This window comes from Camelina sativa, chromosome 10, assembly GCF_000633955.1.
Source record: "Camelina sativa cultivar DH55 chromosome 10, Cs, whole genome shotgun sequence".
Lineage (NCBI taxonomy): Eukaryota > Viridiplantae > Streptophyta > Magnoliopsida > Brassicales > Brassicaceae > Camelina > Camelina sativa.
In genome coordinates, this window is record NC_025694.1 from 4,649,589 (window position 1) to 4,669,856 (window position 20,268).

Sequence of the window (20,268 nt, forward strand, 5' to 3'; positions counted from 1 at the left end):
CCCCCCCCTTGTTTCTCTATTTTCTCTGCATGTTATAAAAATTGGAGCTTCGAGTTAAACTTGTGTATGCTTATGGAGTTTCAATTGAAATAATCAGTAATGGGGGAATAAAGAAGTAAATTTTGGGTTATATATGTTTTTTGCGCTTCAAAGTTCTCATCTCTGCTATATGGGTTTGCTTGTGTTCTTTGGATTGCAATTATGATGAATGCTGTTAGTTCTTGTGGGCGTGCTTATATCAATACAGATGTCTAATGTAGTGAGTTAATAATTCTATTATGATTGTATTGGTGGATTCGAACAGGTTCTGTGAGGCCTATCGATCTTCTGTTAAAAGGAAGTACACTTCGAGGAAGAAGATGTGTGGTTCCTATGAAAAGGAGGATTGGATGTATCAAAGCTGTGGCTGTTCCAGTCGCACCGCCTTCAGCTGACAGTGCAGAAGACAGGGAACAATTAGCAGAAAGCTATGGATTCAGACAAATTGGAGAAGATCTTCCTGATAATGTCACCTTAAAAGATATCATGGATACACTTCCTAAAGAGGTATTGCTTTTTCATTAAGCCTTGTGTGTGTGAAACGATGGGTACTTCCTCTTCTTAACATGTTCTTTGGTATACAATTTCTCTTTAGGTGTTTGAGATTGATGATGTGAAAGCTTGGAAGTCTGTGTTGATATCTGTGACTTCCTACACTTTGGGGCTCTTCATGATTGCAAAATCGCCATGGTATCTGCTGCCATTGGCTTGGGCATGGACAGGAACTGCAATTACCGGGGTAAGCTCTCCTACACTGTCTCTCTTCTATGTGTCAGCATGTTACTGTTCTCTAACTGGATTTGTCTTTCTTAGTTCTTTGTGATAGGTCATGATTGTGCACATAAATCATTTTCAAAGAACAAATTGGTGGAAGACATTGTGGGCACTCTAGCCTTCCTACCACTTGTCTACCCGTATGAGCCATGGCGGTTTAAGCACGACCGTCATCACGCCAAAACAAATATGTAAGTCTTACTTAGGCTGTTAGAGATATTAACAATAAAAACGAGAGATATGAATTCATGGTTCCGCTTTGCTTTCTATAGGTTAGTCCATGACACAGCTTGGCAGCCAGTTCCACCAGAGGAGTTCGATTCATCACCCACGCTGCGTAAGGCAATCATCTTTGGATATGGCCCAATCAGACCTTGGTTGTCCATAGCTCATTGGTATATAGATTAACCTTTACACCGTGATCAATTTGTTCAATGTCTTTTTTTTTCTCTCTCTATATATACCTGTTTACTCAACTAGAATGAGCGTTCTAATAGGGTGAACTGGCACTTTAATCTAAAAAAGTTCAGAGCAAGTGAGGTGAATAGGGTGAAGATAAGTTTGGCTTGTGTTTTCGCCTTCATGGCCGTTGGGTGGCCTCTGATCATATACAAAGTCGGTTTATTGGGATGGGTAAAATTCTGGTTGATGCCGTGGTTGGGCTATCACTTCTGGGTAAATACTTCTCTCTTACGCTTTTCTCTGTTCCCNATACACCGTGATCAATTTGTTCAATGTCTTTTTTCGCTCTCTCTATAAACCTGTTTACTCAACTAGAATGAGTGTTCTGATAGGGTGAACTGGCACTTCAATCTGAAAAAGTTCAGAGCAAGCGAGGTGAATAGAGTGAAGATAAGTTTGGCTTGTGTTTTCGCCTTCATGGCCGTTGGGTGGCCACTGATCATATACAAAGTCGGTATATTGGGATGGGTAAAGTTCTGGCTGATGCCGTGGTTGGGCTATCACTTCTGGGTAAATACTTCTCTCTTGTGCTTTTCTCTATTCCCTCTTTTTCCGATATAGCATCAGAAGCTAAGATGGTTAACGCATTATTGTTTCTCTACAGATGAGCACATTCACAATGGTTCATCATACGGCTCCACACATTCCTTTCAAGCCTGCGGATGAATGGAACGCGGCTCAGGCCCAGCTAAATGGAACTGTTCATTGTGATTACCCTAGTTGGTAATGCATCCCACCTGCTCAAATGTTTAAATTATCTGAGAGCTCTTGTTTGGTTTCATATGAACTAATGTTTCTGTGTTGTGACAGGATTGAAATACTCTGCCATGATATTAACGTACACATCCCCCATCATATTAGCCCAAGAATACCGAGCTACAATCTCCGTGCAGCTCATGACTCAATACAAGAGAACTGGGGAAAGGTAATAACCTTCCGTAAATTTGTTGTGAACAATGTGACAGTAATATGATCCTTACAGAAAAAGTGTTCCCTTGGGAAGTTGTAAGACACTAAAAGATTCATGATTGTTTTCTTGCGTGGTTGGGTTTGCAGTATACAAATATGGCTACATGGAACTGGCGTTTGATGAAGACGATAATGACTGTGTGTCATGTCTATGACAAAGAGGAGAACTACATTCCTTTTGACCGGTTAGCCCCTGAAGAATCGCAGCCAATAACCTTCCTCAAGAAAGCAATGCCTAACTACACAGCTTGATACGCCATAGCCTTGAAACTGGTCTTTTGAAATCTCAATATCTTTTTGCAGTCGCCGATGTTATATGTCAGCTTTTCAAGTGATAAGCTTCTCTAACACTTCACCAACGCTTTATACTGTTATCTTCTTTACAATCTTATCAGAAGAGAGAAATGTTCAAATGATCTCATCAATTGCAATTCTTTTATCTGTTTCTTTAATCTTAGCTATAGGATTGAAGATTGAACAGTTTATATATATATAATTGCAATGTACTGAAATGCGATGTAAAACTTAATACATGAGAATCTTTGAAGAGATAAACACTATCTATGGGATAAAGCCAAAGCAAAAGTGAGAAGAGAAAAGAAAGCTAAAGCTATTCCTCTGTGACATCTTTACGGAAAGTGGAAAGACAGAATCATATACTGTCCAACAAAAGACACTTAGATGTCCAAACCAAGGGAGCGAATCCCAAAACCCTAGATATCTGAGACTGTGGCCACAGTTTACACCACCATGAAAGCAGCTAAAGCTAAAGGTCAAAAGAGATTGATTTCTTACATTGAGAAAAGAGTCATGTACGGACAATACATAACACAACCTGAAACTGGAAACTAAAAATCGTCTCAATATCAGTTTTAACAAAATTATGAATCATGTTCTTCTCTATGTTTATATTCTCTTGACTATTGCTATTTCCTCTATTCTCTCATCCTATAGTTTTCTAAGAATCCTAAAACATAAACAAAGGAAGCAAACCAAATGTAGCAGAAACAGACCAAACATAGAGCACGATTGTCAAAATGTGATATCATATTATCGGAGGAGGCAGAGTCTCCCACACATCAAACACATTCTCTTCACTGTGCAACGCAAACAACCGATCCCCACCAATGGAGAAGTCACAGATGGAGCCACCGTAGCTTCTTTTTAACCTAGACGTCAAAACCCAGTCTGATCCACAGAACACAGAGATTGAATCATTCATGGACGAGAAGAGCTGGCCTTCGTGCAAAGCGAGTTTAGGGTAACATGGCTCATCAGGCATCTTGCTCTTCATCAACCTGCTCCTAGAACTCCACCTCACACTACTGCCTCCTCCATCCATCCTCAGATCAATAAACCCTAAATCCTCAAACTCATTCACCACACATATAGAATTGCTCTCTTCCATCGCTATAGCGTCTCTCACTCTCTTCTCATCTACCATCGCAGGAGACCCGATATCAGACCAAGACCAGACCATGTTCTTGTCCCGGAAATCCAACAAGCTAATGTAACAATTATCTTTCCTTGGAAACAAAGTTGCTACAAGAAGACAGTTCTTACCATTCAACCATTGCAACTTATCAGCATCTCCTAAAGACCAACCAGGACTCTCGTAAAAGAAATCAACTTGCTTTCCAGTAATCTGATCCCAAACTCCAATCCCATACTCATTACTCCGTCCTTTACAGCTCGTAAAAATCTTAGAATCAGGACTAAAACTCAAAGCTCCAGCACTATAACTCTTAACCTGATTATCATGACTCACCTGAAACTTATACCTCAGGTCTCCAGAAGAAGAGCTAAACAAACCCATTCCTCCATCTCCTCTTCCTAATCTCTCACAAGCAGAGAGTACAATGTTACCAGAATCAACCCAACCCACATCGTTCACTCTCTGGTAATCAAGATTAATAGTAGGATGCTCCTCAAGCATCCAATCAAACACATGGACGACACTTCCATGAGCAACGCAGCATCCTCCATCAGGACCAGCTCTAATCGCCGTTCCATCTCCCGGAGCTATCCCTGTGACGGAACGAGAGAGATGGAGTCTGTTTCCGTCGAAAGGTCCCCACTTTGCGGTTCGCAAGTGGTCGATTAAGCCGTAGAACATTGCTTCTTTATGAAGGAGACGCTCCGAGATATTGGGTGGGATGTTTAAGTCACCAGTTCGGAGAAGGTCGAGAAGAACGGCGAAGCAATCTGGGTTCCGATCGATGAAAAGATCGTTTTTTTCTTCATCGTCATCATCATTGGGTAGTGAAAGATTCCAATTTTCGTCGAACAATGCTCCGAAGAAAGAACTGCGACCAGCGTTGGCGAGCGTCGTTGACGTCGTTTCGAAGATTCTGCCACCAACGTTGAATCTGATCTTGTCCTTTGATAAACCCATTAATGACGAGCTTTAAATCCCGTGGAAGCTGGAGGAATTTGTGAGAATCAAATTGTCTGGATGATAACAGAAGACATGAGAACGTTTCAAACTAAAGGATTGAGATGTTTGAAGATTCGATCGGAGTCGATTCTGGGAAAGGATAAGATGATGAAATTTGATTATACGATATTAATCAATTTAATTCGATGATCTGCACAGTTTAAAGAAGAAGAAAAAAAGAGATTCCCAGAGGAAATTTTTTATCTTTCTCGAACATTTTTTTCCGTTAGAACATGGTGAGAGAATTGAGAAACTGTGGAAATTGCATCACATCAGAACCGTCCGATGGTTTTAGATATTGTCGTCTATCCAACGCTCGAGATATTTCGTATACCGTGGTCCGTGACAACGTTCCCTAAGCCCATCTCTATATTGGCCCATTAGTTGGGTCATATAAGCCCCAAAGAATTTTAAGGAAAAATGTCGTTAAAATCCTACATTTTTGTTGATTTAAAACCAGAACTCTGTTTTTGGAAGAAAAAAATACTAATTATTTATTGATTTCCAAATAAATCGCAAACTCTAGTTGACTTAGCTTTTTGAGGCACAACATTAAGTAATCAAACGAAAAAATTAAACGGGGTTAATTATCTGTTAACGAGATCCGTTAATAGCAAAACAATGCTGTTTGTAACACTCTAAAACCCCCAAATTAAGAAATCGATTCTCATCCCCAATTCATAAACCTTAATCGATCTCAATTTATCTTTTCTTCTTCAATTTATCTTTTCTTCTTCGATTTCTCTTTTCTTCTTCGAGTTAACGAGATGAGTTATAGCTCAGAGACATCAGTGGTAGCTTCGTTCGACCGTGGAGTGTCATTGAAGGGTGTTTGTGGAGCCGATGTAACGATCTTTACATCGAGAACTGAAGAGAATCCTGGTCAACCGTTCTTCCGGTGTATAACAAAAAGAGATCTGGAATCTTCTTGGCATCGAAGATATCATGTTCAATTAGGGTTAGATCGTTTAGGGTTTATGAAATAGGGAAATTGAGAATCGATTTCTCAATTTGGGGGTTTTAGGGTGTTACAAACAGCATTGTTTTGCTATTAACGGATCTCGTTAATAGATAATTAATCCCGTTTAATTTTTTCGTTTGATTACTTAATATTGTGCCTCAAAAAGCTAAATCAACTAGAGTTTGCGATTTATTTGGAAATCAACAAATAATTAGTATTTTTTTCCTCCAAAAACAGAGTTGGAGTTTTAAATCAACGAAAATGTAGATTTCAGGATTTTAATGACATTTTTTCCGATTATCAATAACATATTCACATGATATATACTCGTCTTCCAGTTCCAAGACACATTTGGAAGAAGGCGAAACAAACTCACACTTTTCTTACATACTGACAGTTGTTTCCTTTGTAATGTTGTACTTTATTTTACTGAACGGACCGTACAATTTTTAAAAATTCTTTTTGGCAGAAGCCACACAGTCATGATAACTAAGACGAATCGACAACAACACAAGTAGTCAAGTACACAAACAGAACATTAGTTTAACATTGATCAGAGTTCTGATATATTCTCATAGTGTAATTAAAACACCATATCATCACATGACATGCTAAACTAAACTAAACAACATCCCTCATAGAGCGAATCCAATCAATTTGACCAAAAGTAACATAAACGGAATACGTCAATGATTTAACGTGACTCAGGGGGGTGATTAACGGAGGAATAAACGGAGTTTGTTACACAAAGATACTATCTCATCATCTCCAGTCAAACAAACTCTGAATGACATTAATGTCCTTTCTCTCTCTTTCTTTCTTTTTTGGGTATATTTTTTCTTTTGCTTTATAGCAGAGAGAGAGAGAGAGAGGGATCCAAAACGCAGCGTTTCCTTGCAGAGAGATCAGTCGGTCGGAAAGCGCTACCTTTTTGTTTGCCTAGAGAGAATTTGTTCGTTTCTTTTTTACTCTCTCCGACAAACCCACGAGAGAAAGAGGCAAGCAGGACAATAGAATCGTCCATGGAAAACTCTGGTGTCGACGAAACTGAGGTTTTCTACGCGGTGGAAAAGAGCACGGCCAATACAGAGAAGAGCGAGAAAGTGGAGCCGGAGAAGGAGCTTGATAACGGAATGAGTCAACTCAGAGACGACGACGAATCACTTGGGACTATTGGTGAGGATATGTACGATTTACATGATGATGCTGTGCGACAAACCCTAGACAAGGATCAGGTTGAAGGTAACGGTTTAGTTCTGTTTCGCGAATAATTCTCTGTTTATATTTTTTTTAATTTTAATTCAAAGGGTTTTTAATTTTGACGGAAATGGTGTTTTGTGTTTATCAGGTGTTCGTGAAAATTCTTCTGTGGAACCAAATGGTGAAGATGTAAGAGATGACGTTAAGGTGAGTTTGCTGGTGACTCTTCTTACTGTAAAGTTTCATCCTTTTTTTTTTATTGCTGACTACTAAGAACTTAGATTCTCTCATCGACATCAATTCTGCTGGAAATCATATTACATAATATTATCAAATCACTTCAGTGTGCTCTTTGTTACTCGTTTAGCGACTTTACAATTACGTAGGAGTTATTATTATGCTTTAACCTTTGGTTCAGATCAATCTATATACAAGTATATGCGTAGAGGGGTCATATAATCTGTATCAGTTACAACTTAATTGTGTCTGATTTATTAGATGATTTTTGAGCACAAGAATCACTTTTTGTCAAGGCATTACATTTGACTGCTTTTTTTTTTGTATCACATTGCCAGGAGATGGATAGCGTCAAGGAAACTGTAGTCAGTGCCATTGTTCCGGTTGATGAAGTAGAAGTAGACCGTGAGGTAGAAGCATCTCCTTGTCTGACTGCATCGTCAGATTCTTTGACGGTGAAGCCATCTCTATCTTCGGATCCTGCCTCAGCTGCAAAAGGTTTATCACTGGTTTCAATTCCAACTAAACAAGAGCAAAGATCTGATTCTCCGGTGGTTAACAGATTGTCAGTTTCTCCCGTTCCGAGGACACCTGCTCGTGATGGTTACAATTGGAGAAAATATGGACAGAAGCAGGTTAAGAGTCCCAAGGGCTCACGGAGCTACTACAGGTGTACGTATTCTGAATGTTTTGCTAAAAAAATTGAATGCTCCAATGATTCAGGCAAAGTGGTAGAGATTGTTAACAAAGGTTTGCATAGTCATGAACCTCCCAGGAAGAATAGCTTCTCCCCTAGAGAAATTAGAGTTGCTTCAGCTATCCGGCCTATTTCAGAGAATAATGCAGTAGTAAAAGAGCCAACAATAGTCCCTAACGGTTCAGATCCGGCTGCTTCTACTAGAGAAAACATCTGTGAGCCGCAAACATTCGTTGAACGGAAGAGACATTGTGGGAACGAAGCTGTGGACGAACCAGAGGCAAAACGAAGGCAAGTTTGTAGAATTTTTGGATTTCTTTGCCTATTCTTCACTTTGAAAGATGAAATTAATAGAATTTATTTTTTGGGTGTGTTTCAGACTGAAAAAAGAGAACTCACAAAGTTCAGATTCTGTCTCCAAACCTGGCAAGAAAAATAAATTCGTAGTACACGCAGCTGGTGATGTTGGGATCTGCGGTGATGGATACAGATGGCGTAAATACGGGCAGAAAATGGTGAAAGGAAATCCTCATCCAAGGTAGATAACGCATTACCCATTTCTTTGTTCACGGATGAGTTTTTTTCTTTTCAATACTCAGTGATGATTGATCTGTGCTGCTATGTTCCAAACATTCAGGAACTACTACCGATGTACTTCTGCGGGATGTCCTGTTCGTAAACACATTGAGACAGCAGTAGAGAACACAACAGCTGTAATAATCACATACAAAGGAGTACACAACCACGACATGCCGGTGCCAAAGAAACGCCACGGTCCTCCTAGCTCAATGCTCGTGGCTGCAGCCGCTCCAACGTCAATGAGAACGAGGACAGACGATCAGGTAAACATCCCCACTTCAAGCCAGTGCTCGGGGGGACGAGAAAGTGAGAAAAAGAAAAGCAGTGAAGCAGTGGATGTTGGTGGGGAGAAAGTGATGGAATCAGCTCGGACTTTGTTGAGCATTGGTTTCGAAATCAAGCAATGCTGATTAATGATTATATGTAATTTTAGAGAGTTCATCGACTCAATTTTTCGCCTCCTAGTTTTTGTTATATATAAATAATAAAGTTACCATGACGATATCAATAATTATTAGTATTGGTTTGGTTGAAATATTGTTCCATTACCAACTCAAACACATTTACATGTCTCTGTGTAATGATATGATTACAGTATTATTAATCTTGGTAATAAAGCGATAATTTTAGTGGACGTGACTCTGATTCGTCTAGAGGGTCTTCTGAAACATCAAAACGTGGACTAAAAGAGGGCAAAACCCTTTCTCTCTACTCTGTGTAAACCCTAGTCTGTTCGTGCTTCTCCGATGGCGAGCCTTCGATGCTTTCGCGAGCTGAGCCGCCGTTCTAAGGCGGTTTTCTCCATCAACCAGACGCGATCGATATCTTCATTTCCTGGGATCAAGCCGTACGAGACCAGCATTTCTCATGGGATCGTAGTTCCGAATCGATCTCTCATTAGGGATTTGCCATGGTACAGTCTTCGGTATTGCTCCCAAGGTCGTTGTTACTCTTCGAACACAAAAGATACTGATGGTGGTGAAGAAAGCAGTGAAGGAGAGGATGATGAGGATGAGGATGATGATGATGATGAGGATTCGGCGGAGATGGAAGAAGTAGAAAGGGAATATTCACCGGCTGAGAAAGTGGAAGAGGCGGCTGAGATAGGTTACAAAGTGATGGGTCCTCTCAAACCTTCGGAGAGACTCTTCAAACCCTACGAACCTGTGTTTGCCATTGTTCAGGTTTCGTCTCTGCTCTCTCAATAAATCGTTTAGTTCCATTTCACACTCTCACTCACTGATGTTTCTATGTTTATTAATCTCCTCTAGATCGGTTCGCATCAGTTTAAAGTAAGCAACGGAGACTCCATTTTCACTGAGAAATTGAAATTCTGTGACATAAATGATAAGGTATACTAGCTTCTGCTCTTTTTCATGAATATTTGATATTCGTCTCTCCAAACTGCAAGACTTTACTGTACCTCCTCATAAGAAAGAAGAGCATTTGCTTTCGAATTGAGGATTTGCAATTGTTGCTAAAGCTTATCTCTTTATGTTCCTTTGCAGTTGGAACTGACCAAGGTTCTTCTATTGGGCTCGGCAGGCCAGACGATTATTGGTAGGCCTATCTTGCCAGATGCGACTGTTCATGCTGTAGTTGAAGAGCATGTAAGTGTCTCATTTATTTGTCTGGTGTTTTGTAATACTAGTGCGGCTGTTCTTAAGAGAAATTAGGAAATCCGAGGACTGAGATAAAACTAAATCAAATCATCTGCTTATAAGAGTATGAAATTCTTGCAAGAATATATATGGACAACAAGTTAGTAGATTAGTGTTCATCTATCTCCACATCATCTGAATGTCTTGATATAAAATGGGCGTGGAATGTAGAAGGATTTACTCATATACCAGCATTCTGGTTTCTTTTCCTGTACTTAACTAGTTGTTCCTTGACGAGTGACGCAGGCATTGGATGAAAAAGTGCTCATTTTTAAGAAGAAACGAAGAAAGAATTATAGGAGAACAAGAGGACATCGACAGGTATACTTTGTTGTAGCGTTCTTGTTTAGACATTGTGTTTGTTTTATCATTGCCTTCTTCTAGTTGTTTTTTGACCATTCAACACTTATGACCAGGAATTGACGAAGTTGAGAATAACCGATATACAAGGAATTGAGAAACCAGAACCAAAGATTGTCCATAAGCCCTCCAAGGAAGCAGTTACAGAACAATCGAAGGCTGAGCTAGTTGCTTAGAGATAAAAATGTTGCTTCTTTTTCTTTTTAGCTGGTGCCGATACATTTGAAGTAAGTTCATCTATCACTTGCTGTTCGCTAAAGTCGTTGAAAGTATGAAAAGGCCTTCTTGGTAGTTAGGATATGAAACGTGATTGCCTTTCATTATCTTGTTCCGCTGTTTGATTTTGCTCTTCATTTGTATTTAAACTGGCTCAGGCTTTTGGGAGCTCTTTGGTGCTTCTTTTTTTTGAAATAAAAGATTTGCGGAAACATCTCTCTCCTTCACTCCTTGTCTACTCATGATTTGTAATGTACCTGTGGTATAAGTTATGTTTTTTTTTGGTGTTCGCGGGCATCTCTCTTATCATTAATTTACTTTATCTATATATGCCAATCTCAGTCACAGATAGAAAACTAGGTGGTAAAATTGGTAATAAATGTAAGTTACATTACATTCAAACTCTAGATTTGTTCCACTGTGTGTGACTATTGGTTCATAATAAAAAAAAACCTATTACACAAAAACCATTGTCATGAACCAAATTGTTTTGGGCTTTTCTAAATAGCCTTTGGGCTTTGGGTCGGGTCGGGTCGGATAAGACGAAATAGTGAGTCAAGTAAAAGAATAATCATCGTCAACAAGAAAGAGAGAGATGATAGGAGGAGGACACGGCGGCTTCTTCTCCTTATAAATATAAGAAGCTCAGTGCTCTTCTCAAATGGCCGTCACTCTAGTTACGTCTCTCGCTTCCTCTTCTTCTCGCTTCCCTTTCCGCTCCTTCTCCTCCTCCTCTCCGTCGTCTCTCTCCTCGTGCTTCGTCCGATTCCAGTTGCCGTCTCGTCTTAGACTCGCTTTCACCGTCACGCCTCTCTACTCTTCTTCTAGAGCCATGGCTCATACAATCGCACAAGCTACTCTCGGCCTCACTCATGCCAACTCAGTCGATCATCCTAAGGTTTGTTCCTGATCGCTTATGGCAGCATCCTTCGATTTTGCTATTTATGTGTTTCAAAACTCGATTCTAGTCACTTGCTTTGTACATCTTTTGTATTGATCTGATTGTTTTACTCGTAGTTCCAGAGATTTGTTTGATCAGATTTCGTAATCGATTGTGGTCAATCATAGAATAGTCAGAGATTTGTAATCAGTCGATCATGGTCAAGCATAGAATAGTCAGAGATTAGCTTCTGAGTTTGACTTTTATGTGGTTTCTGTATCAGATCTCATTTTCCGGGAAGGAGATAGACGTGACTGAATGGAAAGGTGATATACTCGCTGTTGGGGTGACGGAGAAAGATATGACTAAGGATGCCAACTCCAAGTTCGAAAACCCGATACTGAAGAAGCTTGATGCTCACTTGGGTGGACTTCTTGCTGATGTCTCTTCTGAGGAAGATTTCTCCGGGAAACCTGGCCAGTCAACAGTACTTAGGCTTCCGGGTCTCGGGTCAAAGCGGGTCGGTTTGATTGGTCTTGGAAAATCTGCTTCATCTCCTTCGGCTTTTCAGAGTCTAGGTGAGGCTGTTGCTGCAGCTGCTAAAGCTTCTCAAGCTAGCAGTGTTGCTGTTGTTCTCGCCTCCTCTGAGACTGTTTCTAATGAATCCAAGCTCAGTTCTGCTTCAGCCATAGCTTCAGGTGTTTGTTTTTTATTTTGTTGTTATAGTTGTTTCTTTTATTAGTACTTGTGAAGGGTTAGTTTCATTAACGTTTTTGAACTGAATCTTTTTGTGGTTACTTTTTTCAGGTACTGTACTCGGTTTGTTTGAAGACTGCAGATATAAGTCTGAGTCAAAGAAACCATCTCTCAAATCTGTGGATATCATTGGCTTTGGCACTGGACCTGAGCTAGAGAAGAAGCTTAAGTATGCTGAAGATGTTTCTTATGGTGTAATTTTCGGGAAGGAACTCGTCAATTCTCCAGCCAATGTTCTCACTCCTGGTTTGGCTTGTTTCTTGAGTATCAGTATTTAGATTTTTCTTATAATATGAGGATCATGTACATTAAAGTTTAATACGAACATTGGTCTTTAATCTGCTGCGACGTTGTATTTTACAGCTGTACTAGCTGAGGAGGCCTCAAAACTGGCTTCCATGTACAGTGATGTCATGACTGCAAACATCTTGAACGAGGAGCAATGCAAAGAGTTGAAGATGGGTTCATATCTCGCTGTTGCTGCTGCGTCAGCTAATCCACCTCATTTCATCCACCTGGTCTACAAACCTTCTAGTGGCCCTGTCAAGACCAAACTTGCTATTGTTGGAAAAGGATTGACATTTGACAGGTAATCTTCAGAGCAGTTGTCTTATTTTTGCCGTATCAATCTCTTTTCCTTTAATTTCTTATTGGTTATTGACCATATGGTTTTTGTTCACAGCGGTGGCTACAACATTAAGACCGGTCCTGGCTGCTTAATTGAGCTCATGAAATTCGATATGGGAGGTTCCGCCGCTGTTCTTGGCGCTGCAAAAGCCATCGGTCAAATTAAGCCTCCTGGTGTTGAGGTAAGTTTATCAGAAGAAAACTTGAGTTTAGATTTAAGTGAATGTACCTAAAAAATGCTTCTTTGCACAATCAGGTGCACTTCATTGTCGCAGCCTGTGAGAATATGATAAGTGGTACCGGAATGAGACCTGGAGATATCATAACAGCCTCAAACGGAAAGACAATTGAGGTATCATAACACTGTTCCCTAAATGCGTTCAACTTCAAAAGGTCCGAGCTTTCTGTTGTTTTCTCTTATTCCAAACTAATTGATGGCAGTATTGTACAGGTCAACAACACAGATGCCGAAGGTCGACTGACACTTGCTGATGCTCTAGTTTATGCTTGCAACCAAGGTGTCGATAAGGTATTGTTTGAAAGATTCCTCCACTAATCTGTACATAGAAGCAAGACGAGGATAATTCAAATATTCTTTCTGTTGTTTTTTTCCCTTAACTTGTGTAGTATATGCTTGCAGGTTGTTGACCTTGCNTCAGAGCAGTTGTCTTATTTTTGCCGTATCAATCTCTTTTCCTTTAATTTCTTATTGGTTATTGACCATATGGTTTTTGTTCACAGCGGTGGCTACAACATTAAGACCGGTCCTGGCTGCTTAATTGAGCTCATGAAATTCGATATGGGAGGTTCCGCCGCTGTTCTTGGCGCTGCAAAAGCCATCGGTCAAATTAAGCCTCCTGGTGTTGAGGTAAGTTTATCAGAAGAAAACTTGAGTTTAGATTTAAGTGAATGTACCTAAAAAATGCTTCTTTGCACAATCAGGTGCACTTCATTGTCGCAGCCTGTGAGAATATGATAAGTGGTACCGGAATGAGACCTGGAGATATCATAACAGCCTCAAACGGAAAGACAATTGAGGTATCATAACACTGTTCCCTAAATGCGTTCAACTTCAAAAGGTCCGAGCTTTCTGTTGTTTTCTCTTATTCCAAACTAATTGATGGCAGTATTGTACAGGTCAACAACACAGATGCCGAAGGTCGACTGACACTTGCTGATGCTCTAGTTTATGCTTGCAACCAAGGTGTCGATAAGGTATTGTTTGAAAGATTCCTCCACTAATCTGTACATAGAAGCAAGACGAGGATAATTCAAATATTCTTTCTGTTGTTTTTTTCCCTTAACTTGTGTAGTATATGCTTGCAGGTTGTTGACCTTGCAACGTTAACTGGGGCTTGTATTATTGCCCTTGGAACATCAATGGCAGGTACATAGGGTTGTGTTAAAAGTAAACAGCATAACATTGACTCATGATGGTTAAATATCGGTTTGGATCTTTGTTTTGTGCAGCCATATATACATCTAGTGATGAGCTTGCAAAAGAGGTGATTGCTGCATCAGAGAGGAGTGGAGAGAAGCTATGGAGGATGCCGATGGAAGAGAGTTACTGGGAGATGATGAAATCAGGTGTTGCAGATATGGTTAACACGGGAGGTCGTGCTGGTGGATCGATCACCGCAGCTCTCTTCTTGAAACAGGTGAAAATAAGATAAAGAGTAGAAACAATAGAACACACTTCAAAGAACTTAAGTTATTGCTTTCTAACAAAGAACCGGATTCGGTGAAAAATGGTTGCAGTTTGTGGACGAGAAGGTGGAGTGGATGCACATAGATATGGCTGGACCGGTGTGGAACGAGAAGAAGAAAACTGCAACTGGGTTTGGAGTTGCGACGCTAGTTGAGTGGGTTCAGAACAATTCTTCTTCTTAAATGAAACCTGGTGACTTTATGGTACTCTGAGTGGTTTATGAAAAACAAATAAAATACAGTATTAACATATCAGAGGTTCAATAAAGGGGTTTTGGTTTACTTCTGTAAATTCTGTGATGTCCGAGCATAAATGAGTTTATTATATCAAATAATTAGGTAACCTATCAAATAATCTACAAATTCCTTCAGTCTTTTTGTAGTGAATTCATATAATCAAGTTAAATATATAAATTACACGTACAGTTTTAGATTAGACTATAACACTCACTTTTGCTTTAAGATTGTTGGTTTTTTTAGTTAATAGCATCGTTTTCGTAGAATCAGTAATGAAATAATTAAGCCCTATTTTTAAGCTTCTTGTTGTGCATCACAATAGAAACAAAAACAACAACAAAAATATTCTTATTTATAAGTTTTAGCTCAAAATCAATAAGACTCCGAGAAAAACAGAGCTCATTTCCACAACAATCAACATTTTTCAAAGCTTTAGCAAGACAGGATATGTGTTCTAGCTTTCCTCTTGAGCAGGAGCAGAAGCAGGAAGAGTAGGTTCAAGCATTCTTACAGAACGAGGAAGCATAAACTCAGCAAACATAGGGTAGTGAGATGAAGGATACAAGTCGTCGATCTTATCATTTACCACCTCACACATTACAGGAACTATAGATCTACCTCTGTAAAGTATCCAATCCGTNAACAGCCTCAAACGGAAAGACAATTGAGGTATCATAACACTGTTCCCTAAATGCGTTCAACTTCAAAAGGTCCGAGCTTTCTGTTGTTTTCTCTTATTCCAAACTAATTGATGGCAGTATTGTACAGGTCAACAACACAGATGCCGAAGGTCGACTGACACTTGCTGATGCTCTAGTTTATGCTTGCAACCAAGGTGTCGATAAGGTATTGTTTGAAAGATTCCTCCACTAATCTGTACATAGAAGCAAGACGAGGATAATTCAAATATTCTTTCTGTTGTTTTTTTCCCTTAACTTGTGTAGTATATGCTTGCAGGTTGTTGACCTTGCAACGTTAACTGGGGCTTGTATTATTGCCCTTGGAACATCAATGGCAGGTACATAGGGTTGTGTTAAAAGTAAACAGCATAACATTGACTCATGATGGTTAAATATCGGTTTGGATCTTTGTTTTGTGCAGCCATATATACATCTAGTGATGAGCTTGCAAAAGAGGTGATTGCTGCATCAGAGAGGAGTGGAGAGAAGCTATGGAGGATGCCGATGGAAGAGAGTTACTGGGAGATGATGAAATCAGGTGTTGCAGATATGGTTANAACCGTTCCCTGCTTGTCACCTGAACAAAGGACCAAGATGTTGTGATATAGAAGCTTTGGAGATGAATGATTATAATGACTCATGCGAGGGTGGAATGTTTCATACCTTTGAATTCATGATATGTTCTTATGAGAGCAGTGTTTTTTCTTACTCGTGCACTTGGCCATGCGTCTCTCATATCCCCTACTACACCGTGCTCTCTGCAAGTTGAATCAATCCCCAACACCCATTTATCAGCAGTTAAATAAGGATAATGTATATGCTTTGATTTGAAACTAGTTGATCAGTGTGTAGAATAGTTTAGCCATTACTGCATTGCATAGGAACCCTGAGAGGATATGAGATTAGTAAAAAGGCAAAATCTTGTCAAAAGTGATATTAAGGTACCTAGATCTGCCCACGAGAAATCTCCCAGTGGTTGATTCTTTCTGTGTGTTGAATCCTCCACAGTACACAACTGGCAAAGTGGGAGGTAATGATGCTATATGTTGCCATGTGAGTAAAGCACTGCGCCTACGGGCACGAGGGCTGATTTTATCCAAGTTTGTGTTGACTATCTGAAACGAAAAACCCGGCGGCTCTGCTCCTTTCAGTTGAAATGTGTAGGCAGCTTGTCAAAGAAACCAAGATACTGATATATAGGATTTAAAGGACAAAAACATCAAACCCATACACTAGTCTAATTACAGTTTTAGCTAAAATCAACCCAACGAGTAATCAGGATATGGCCCATGTCGCTATACAAGGAACTACAGAACCCCATGCAGTGCTTCCAGGGACTGAGGGAGACTCTGACAACCAAAAAGTTCCACCCTCTAGCAGCTCTACCTTTAATTAGCATAGAGTATAGTATTAGTCAGAGAAAAACACTCAAGAAGGTTTTAACCTTTTTGTTATATCAATCGAATGAATACTTTTTCCTTGTTGTAGAAGATGGTGCAGTGTTCATCATTAGCATCCTGAGGCCCTTTTCTTGATATGCCAAACTGATCATACGCTGCAAGCAAAGAGTACAAACATCTCTTTAAGTCCAAGGAAACAATGCAAACTGATGTATTACTAATTAAGGCATGTGACACTAGAAGCTAGCTCCTTGGTTCACTGTAACAAAAACCAGATAAAAAAATGCCACCATCATCTCAAAGAAAGTGCTGTGAGCAAGTGAAAATATGCATACCATAACCACACAACAGACACATCAATCAAGGATTCAAGTGCAATAGACTCTGGTTTCTGTAGACACTAACTTGAACTAGATGCAAAAAAGGATACAGATTTAACCAATACCACCATAGACTAAAAATAGAATTGAATCTAGATCTCACCAGTATCACATTGTAAATTGAGAACAACAAAGAGTAGTACATGATCGATATCAAGATTCACACTGGTCTGTGAACTTTAACAAGTAGCAGATATAAATAGTCTGATAAACTACCACATACAAACAGAGTTCAATGTTCAATTACATCTAACTCAATAGTATTGTACCTGGCAAGCCCTGCTGAAGATAATCCAGCTGCGACTGAACACCTAAACAAAAGATTAAAAAAAAAAAAGATAAGTCACATCCCTGTTCAATAATCCATAAGGCAAAGGCACAAGAACCCATTTCCAGTTTTCATCGACAGATCAAAATATACCCAGATCACTAATCAAGATCTAACAAGCATTGGATCACCAATATGAAGAAGAAATTTAATAAAGATCTAACAAGCATTGATCCATCTGACTAAGCAAGAAGGAGAAGAACCTTGTTGGGTACAGAGAACGATAGGGGAGTAACTAGTGATGACACTGAGACACAAATCCTTCCTTTTGAGCCATGAGTTAGGACTTTCTTCAGGTTGATCATCATGAAGATTAAATGTCATCACACTCAAAGACACAGTCATTTTCTTTGTCTCCTTCTTCCTTCCTGGTGCTCTTTCTCTCTTCGAATAATAAAAGAAAAAAACAAAGGTCTCTCACATTAGGCAGCAACTCATCATCGTCGTCGTCGTCGTGACCTACATGATTTTCAATAATTACTCCACAAAAAAAAAAAAATTATACAATTTTATGTGAAAACAGCTCAGGAATCGAAGAAATCAATCAACATATTATATAAATATTTTAATATATTAATAAAAATTTGGACTCCACCACGAATCAGATACTAACCTTCTTACTCTTATCAACAGCGAAGACTGTGGAGAAGACGAAATTAAAGTCTTGTTCATTTGACCACTTTCGCCGGATAATTTGGGAAAGTCATAACCTTTTTGATTATATAAATAAAACTAGCAAGATCTTGTTATAATGCCATTTTCCTGATATAATAAATTGTAAACCTTTTAGCCAGTCAGCTTCATCAACATGTTAAATCAGCAAAACAAAAACAAAAAAATCAGAAGAAATGGGAGAAGAAGAAGAAGAAGATGAGTAACTTATTCGTCGGAGGAGAAGGACGGACCGGTGATGAAGTCACCGTCTTTTTTGGTCTCTCTGTACTTTTTTTAAGTTTTTTAACCAGACAAAGATTCGAACCCGAGACATCATCATGTGATGATGTAATGTGAGTTTTTTAGAAGTACAAGACCAAACCGTACCAAATCACAGTTTTGAATAACCCAACCTTTTTCAGACCAAACAGGAAGTGTAAACTAAATTATTACAACAATTTGTTGATAACCGAATTAAACCAAAACCGAACCGAGATGAATTTCTGGTTTTAGCGTATAGGACGCGACGACGCGTTTGACGAGAAAAGGAGACGAAGATCCAAACACGGCGCTCGCTAAGCTAAGCTCCGTCCCCTCCTCCACCAAAAACTACTACCCGACAAAAAGACAGACGCAGAAACGAAACCTAACCCTAAATTATTTTCTCAAATCCCTAAAGGTCCGTGTCTCCTCTCTCTCTCTCTCTCTTATCTCTCTCTATCTCTTTTACTTAGCTCCTCCCCAAATTCGGATGATTCCCCATATCGAATTTGCAGAGAAGAACAAATCCTCTCTTTCTTCCTTCCCCCTTTCATGTCTTCTCAACTCCACGACTCTCATCCAGGGTTGTTGGTGCCTCAAACCCTAGATTTTGATTTCTCTTTTGAGTTTTCTCATACTTCTTTCGTTTCGGATCTCTCTCTGAATCAGATTGCGTCTTTTGGGCTCTTCTTCTTCTTGTTGTCGTGCTGCTCTTCTTCGATTTCTTCTCCGTTGCGTTGTATGTGCCAAATATGAGTGAAAAGAAGGTATGTTTATCCCCTACTTGAGTTTAAATTCACTTATGCTGTTTCCCTTAAGGATTAGTTCTCATAGTCTAGAACGATGCAGAGTTACATTTGGAACTCACTCACTCACCAAATTTTAAAAGAACAGATTAGTATTAGGTGGCTTTGTTTCATGGAGATAAGTGTTATTGTAGTGTATTAAGTGTTTGATTTTGTATCTTTTTATAGCTTAGTTTTGATCAATTTGTAGTTGATATAATGGCTGTTATCTGAAGGTCAATGTATATCCGAGATTCTTAATTGCTCTGTATATGATTCTCCTTTAATTCTTCTTTTGTTGATGGCAGGTATTTGTGTTTGGATCCTTTACAGAACATGAAACCAGGTTATTTCTTGAGCAGAAACCCGTTAAGGATCCTCAGAATGATAAAGAAAAGTCTGTGGAAAGTATACAATTCGGCTCCTTGAATCTTGTTCCAGAAAATTCTTCAGTAAATACTAATGGCGAGTTGAAGAAAGGTCAAGCTGATGGGACAGTTAAATCTCGTCCATCTAGCTCTCATAAGAGACTTGATGGTTCTATACCTCTCAGTTCTGATAAGATTGTTGATAATGATGCGACTCTCCCAAGGAAACACTCTTCAAGAGTTCCAGAGCATGTGGGAGAAAACGGAATCGTTAAAGAGGTCTCTGTAAGAAAATCTCTCAACAATGATGTGGCGGTGGAGACGGATCCTACTGGTGTGGATAAGTTTGGTTTGTCAGATGGTGAGAGTGATTCTTTGTACAAAGTCTCAAGCTCAAAGTTCCAAGCTCTGGATAGTGAAAATTTCTCAAGTGACTCTTCATCTGGCAGCATAAAGAGAAAGAAAAATCAGATGGTTCCTACTGAACCTGTTCCACCTGTTAAAGACTTTACACCTAGAGGGTTGATAAATGCTGGGAACTTGTGCTTCCTCAATGCAACATTGCAAGCGTTGCTTTCCTGCTCTCCGTTTGTGCAGCTCCTCCAGGGAATAC

The 20,268-nt window shown here is 39.5% G+C and overlaps 7 protein-coding genes across 8 annotated transcripts in view; 5 read left to right on the forward strand and 2 right to left on the reverse strand.

Moving 5' to 3' along the window:
* Positions 1-2,691, forward strand: part of LOC104717096 (omega-6 fatty acid desaturase, chloroplastic) — a 3,081-nt gene extending 390 nt beyond the window's left edge. Inside the window, exons 3-10 of one of the 2 annotated variants that reach the window (XM_010434620.2) lie at positions 305-546; positions 635-778; positions 853-1,004; positions 1,086-1,208; positions 1,311-1,488; positions 1,880-1,998; positions 2,086-2,200; positions 2,332-2,691. In XM_010434620.2, coding sequence (XP_010432922.1) covers positions 305-546; positions 635-778; positions 853-1,004; positions 1,086-1,208; positions 1,311-1,488; positions 1,880-1,998; positions 2,086-2,200; positions 2,332-2,496 — 1,238 coding nt within the window. In that variant the 3' untranslated portion in view covers positions 2,497-2,691. Of the gene's footprint in view, positions 1-304; positions 547-634; positions 779-852; positions 1,005-1,085; positions 1,209-1,310; positions 1,489-1,607; positions 1,786-1,879; positions 1,999-2,085; positions 2,201-2,331 lie in introns of both variants that reach the window. The other variant, XM_010434619.2, reaches the window with a different exon arrangement.
* LOC104717097 (BTB/POZ domain-containing protein At4g30940) lies at positions 3,012-4,973 on the reverse strand. The gene has a single exon (XM_010434621.2). It carries the CDS (start codon positions 4,637-4,639, stop codon positions 3,290-3,292), a length of 1,350 nt encoding a protein of 449 aa, XP_010432923.1. The 5' UTR covers positions 4,640-4,973; the 3' UTR covers positions 3,012-3,289.
* On the forward strand, positions 6,465-8,989 carry LOC104717098 (probable WRKY transcription factor 32). Its single transcript, XM_010434622.2, has 5 exons — positions 6,465-6,884; positions 6,991-7,049; positions 7,418-8,067; positions 8,156-8,314; positions 8,414-8,989. The coding sequence occupies exons 1-5, from the start codon at positions 6,665-6,667 to the stop codon at positions 8,763-8,765; spliced, it is 1,440 nt and encodes a 479-aa protein (XP_010432924.1). The 5' UTR covers positions 6,465-6,664; the 3' UTR covers positions 8,766-8,989.
* On the forward strand, positions 9,046-10,879 carry LOC104717099 (50S ribosomal protein L21, mitochondrial-like). Its single transcript, XM_010434623.2, has 5 exons — positions 9,046-9,539; positions 9,627-9,707; positions 9,864-9,965; positions 10,263-10,337; positions 10,433-10,879. The coding sequence occupies exons 1-5, from the start codon at positions 9,102-9,104 to the stop codon at positions 10,550-10,552; spliced, it is 816 nt and encodes a 271-aa protein (XP_010432925.1). The 5' UTR covers positions 9,046-9,101; the 3' UTR covers positions 10,553-10,879.
* On the forward strand, positions 11,181-14,854 carry LOC104717100 (leucine aminopeptidase 2, chloroplastic). The gene is made up of 10 exons (XM_010434624.2): positions 11,181-11,490; positions 11,756-12,170; positions 12,280-12,474; positions 12,592-12,817; positions 12,911-13,037; positions 13,112-13,207; positions 13,307-13,384; positions 14,182-14,242; positions 14,326-14,513; positions 14,614-14,854. The coding sequence occupies exons 1-10, from the start codon at positions 11,254-11,256 to the stop codon at positions 14,743-14,745; spliced, it is 1,755 nt and encodes a 584-aa protein (XP_010432926.1). The 5' UTR covers positions 11,181-11,253; the 3' UTR covers positions 14,746-14,854.
* On the reverse strand, positions 15,119-18,582 carry LOC104720045. Its single transcript, XM_019230660.1, has 9 exons — positions 18,201-18,582; positions 17,791-18,046; positions 17,529-17,570; positions 16,952-17,034; positions 16,764-16,865; positions 16,425-16,639; positions 16,143-16,237; positions 15,999-16,056; positions 15,119-15,479 (listed from the first exon to the last, which is right to left on the reverse strand). Exons 2-9 carry the CDS (start codon positions 17,930-17,932, stop codon positions 15,254-15,256), a joined length of 963 nt encoding a protein of 320 aa, XP_019086205.1. The 5' UTR covers positions 17,933-18,046; positions 18,201-18,582; the 3' UTR covers positions 15,119-15,253.
* Positions 18,774-20,268, forward strand: part of LOC104720047 (ubiquitin carboxyl-terminal hydrolase 24-like) — a 10,015-nt gene continuing 8,520 nt past the window's right edge. Inside the window, exons 1-3 of the mRNA XM_019231105.1 lie at positions 18,774-18,920; positions 19,172-19,269; positions 19,596-20,261. Coding sequence (XP_019086650.1) covers positions 19,255-19,269; positions 19,596-20,261 — 681 coding nt within the window. The 5' untranslated portion in view covers positions 18,774-18,920; positions 19,172-19,254. The remainder of the gene's footprint in view (positions 18,921-19,171; positions 19,270-19,595; positions 20,262-20,268) is intronic.

Coding starts and splice junctions, on each gene's coding strand:
- LOC104717100 (XM_010434624.2), top strand. CDS start 11,254: ATGGCCGTCACTCTAGTTACGTCTCTCGCTTCCTCTTCTTCTCGCTTC. Junction 12,475..12,591: donor AGCCAATGTTCTCACTCCTG/GTTTGGCTTGTT, acceptor TGTATTTTACAG/CTGTACTAGCTGAGGAGGCC. Junction 13,385..14,181: donor GCAACCAAGGTGTCGATAAG/GTATTGTTTGAA, acceptor ATATGCTTGCAG/GTTGTTGACCTTGCAACGTT.
- LOC104717099 (XM_010434623.2), top strand. CDS start 9,102: ATGGCGAGCCTTCGATGCTTTCGCGAGCTGAGCCGCCGTTCTAAGGCG. Junction 9,540..9,626: donor CTGTGTTTGCCATTGTTCAG/GTTTCGTCTCTG, acceptor AATCTCCTCTAG/ATCGGTTCGCATCAGTTTAA. Junction 10,338..10,432: donor GAACAAGAGGACATCGACAG/GTATACTTTGTT, acceptor ACTTATGACCAG/GAATTGACGAAGTTGAGAAT.
- LOC104717098 (XM_010434622.2), top strand. CDS start 6,665: ATGGAAAACTCTGGTGTCGACGAAACTGAGGTTTTCTACGCGGTGGAA. Junction 7,050..7,417: donor ATGTAAGAGATGACGTTAAG/GTGAGTTTGCTG, acceptor TCACATTGCCAG/GAGATGGATAGCGTCAAGGA. Junction 8,315..8,413: donor AAAGGAAATCCTCATCCAAG/GTAGATAACGCA, acceptor CCAAACATTCAG/GAACTACTACCGATGTACTT.
- LOC104717097 (XM_010434621.2), bottom strand. CDS start 4,639: ATGGGTTTATCAAAGGACAAGATCAGATTCAACGTTGGTGGCAGAATC.